General features: G+C 57.4%; 1 protein-coding gene across 1 annotated transcript in view; it reads right to left on the minus strand.

The window, feature by feature from the left end:
• The window catches only part of SLC37A2 (solute carrier family 37 (glucose-6-phosphate transporter), member 2), a gene marked incomplete at its 5' end in the record, with an annotated part of 5651 nt that extends 5485 nt beyond the window's left edge, over positions 1-166 (minus strand). Inside the window, one exon of the mRNA XM_009866399.1 lies at positions 65-166. Within this exon, the coding sequence (XP_009864701.1) occupies positions 65-166 (102 nt within the window). The remainder of the gene's footprint in view (positions 1-64) is intronic.
• Positions 167-544: the final 378 nt, after the last annotated feature.

The following is a 544-nucleotide window of genomic DNA, read 5'->3' on the forward strand; positions in this document are numbered from 1 at the left end:
TCAAGGTGTGTGTGTCCCCTCGATCCTCCCTCCCCCCCCCGGCCGAGGCGAGGTCACAGCTCACCTTGACGATGCTGATGGGTTTTCGGGAGAGGTGGTAGCTGGTGTAGCAGAGGAAGGTCAGCACCAGCGTCAGCCCCCGGTACCTGCGGGAGAAAGCGAGGAGCTCAGGGGTGGGGGGACAAGGGTGGGGGACAAGAGCTGTGCCCTTCTTCCTCCCTCCCGCTCCAAAAAAATTCTTAAAGGGGATGAGAGCCAGCACCTCGCTGGATCCGTTCGAGATGCGGGTGTGAATTTTGGACCCCCCCACAGCTGTGCCGCTATTTAACCTCAAAAACACAGGGGAAAGGGTGAAAACGGGGTCGTTTCTCCTCGTTTCCCCTCAAAATACCCCAAATGGGGACTTTTCAGCCCAAAATAGTTGGCTTAAAAAGATGGGGCTGAGTTTTGGGGGAAGCAAACCAAGAGGGGGTGAGCAAGCGCCATCACGGATGGAAACGGGGCACGAGACCGCGGCTGATTCATCCTCACTCCTGGCGTTTAT

This window comes from Apaloderma vittatum, unplaced genomic scaffold (assembly GCF_000703405.1).
Source record: "Apaloderma vittatum isolate BGI_N311 unplaced genomic scaffold, ASM70340v1 scaffold32943, whole genome shotgun sequence".
NCBI classification, from domain to species: domain Eukaryota; kingdom Metazoa; phylum Chordata; class Aves; order Trogoniformes; family Trogonidae; genus Apaloderma; species Apaloderma vittatum.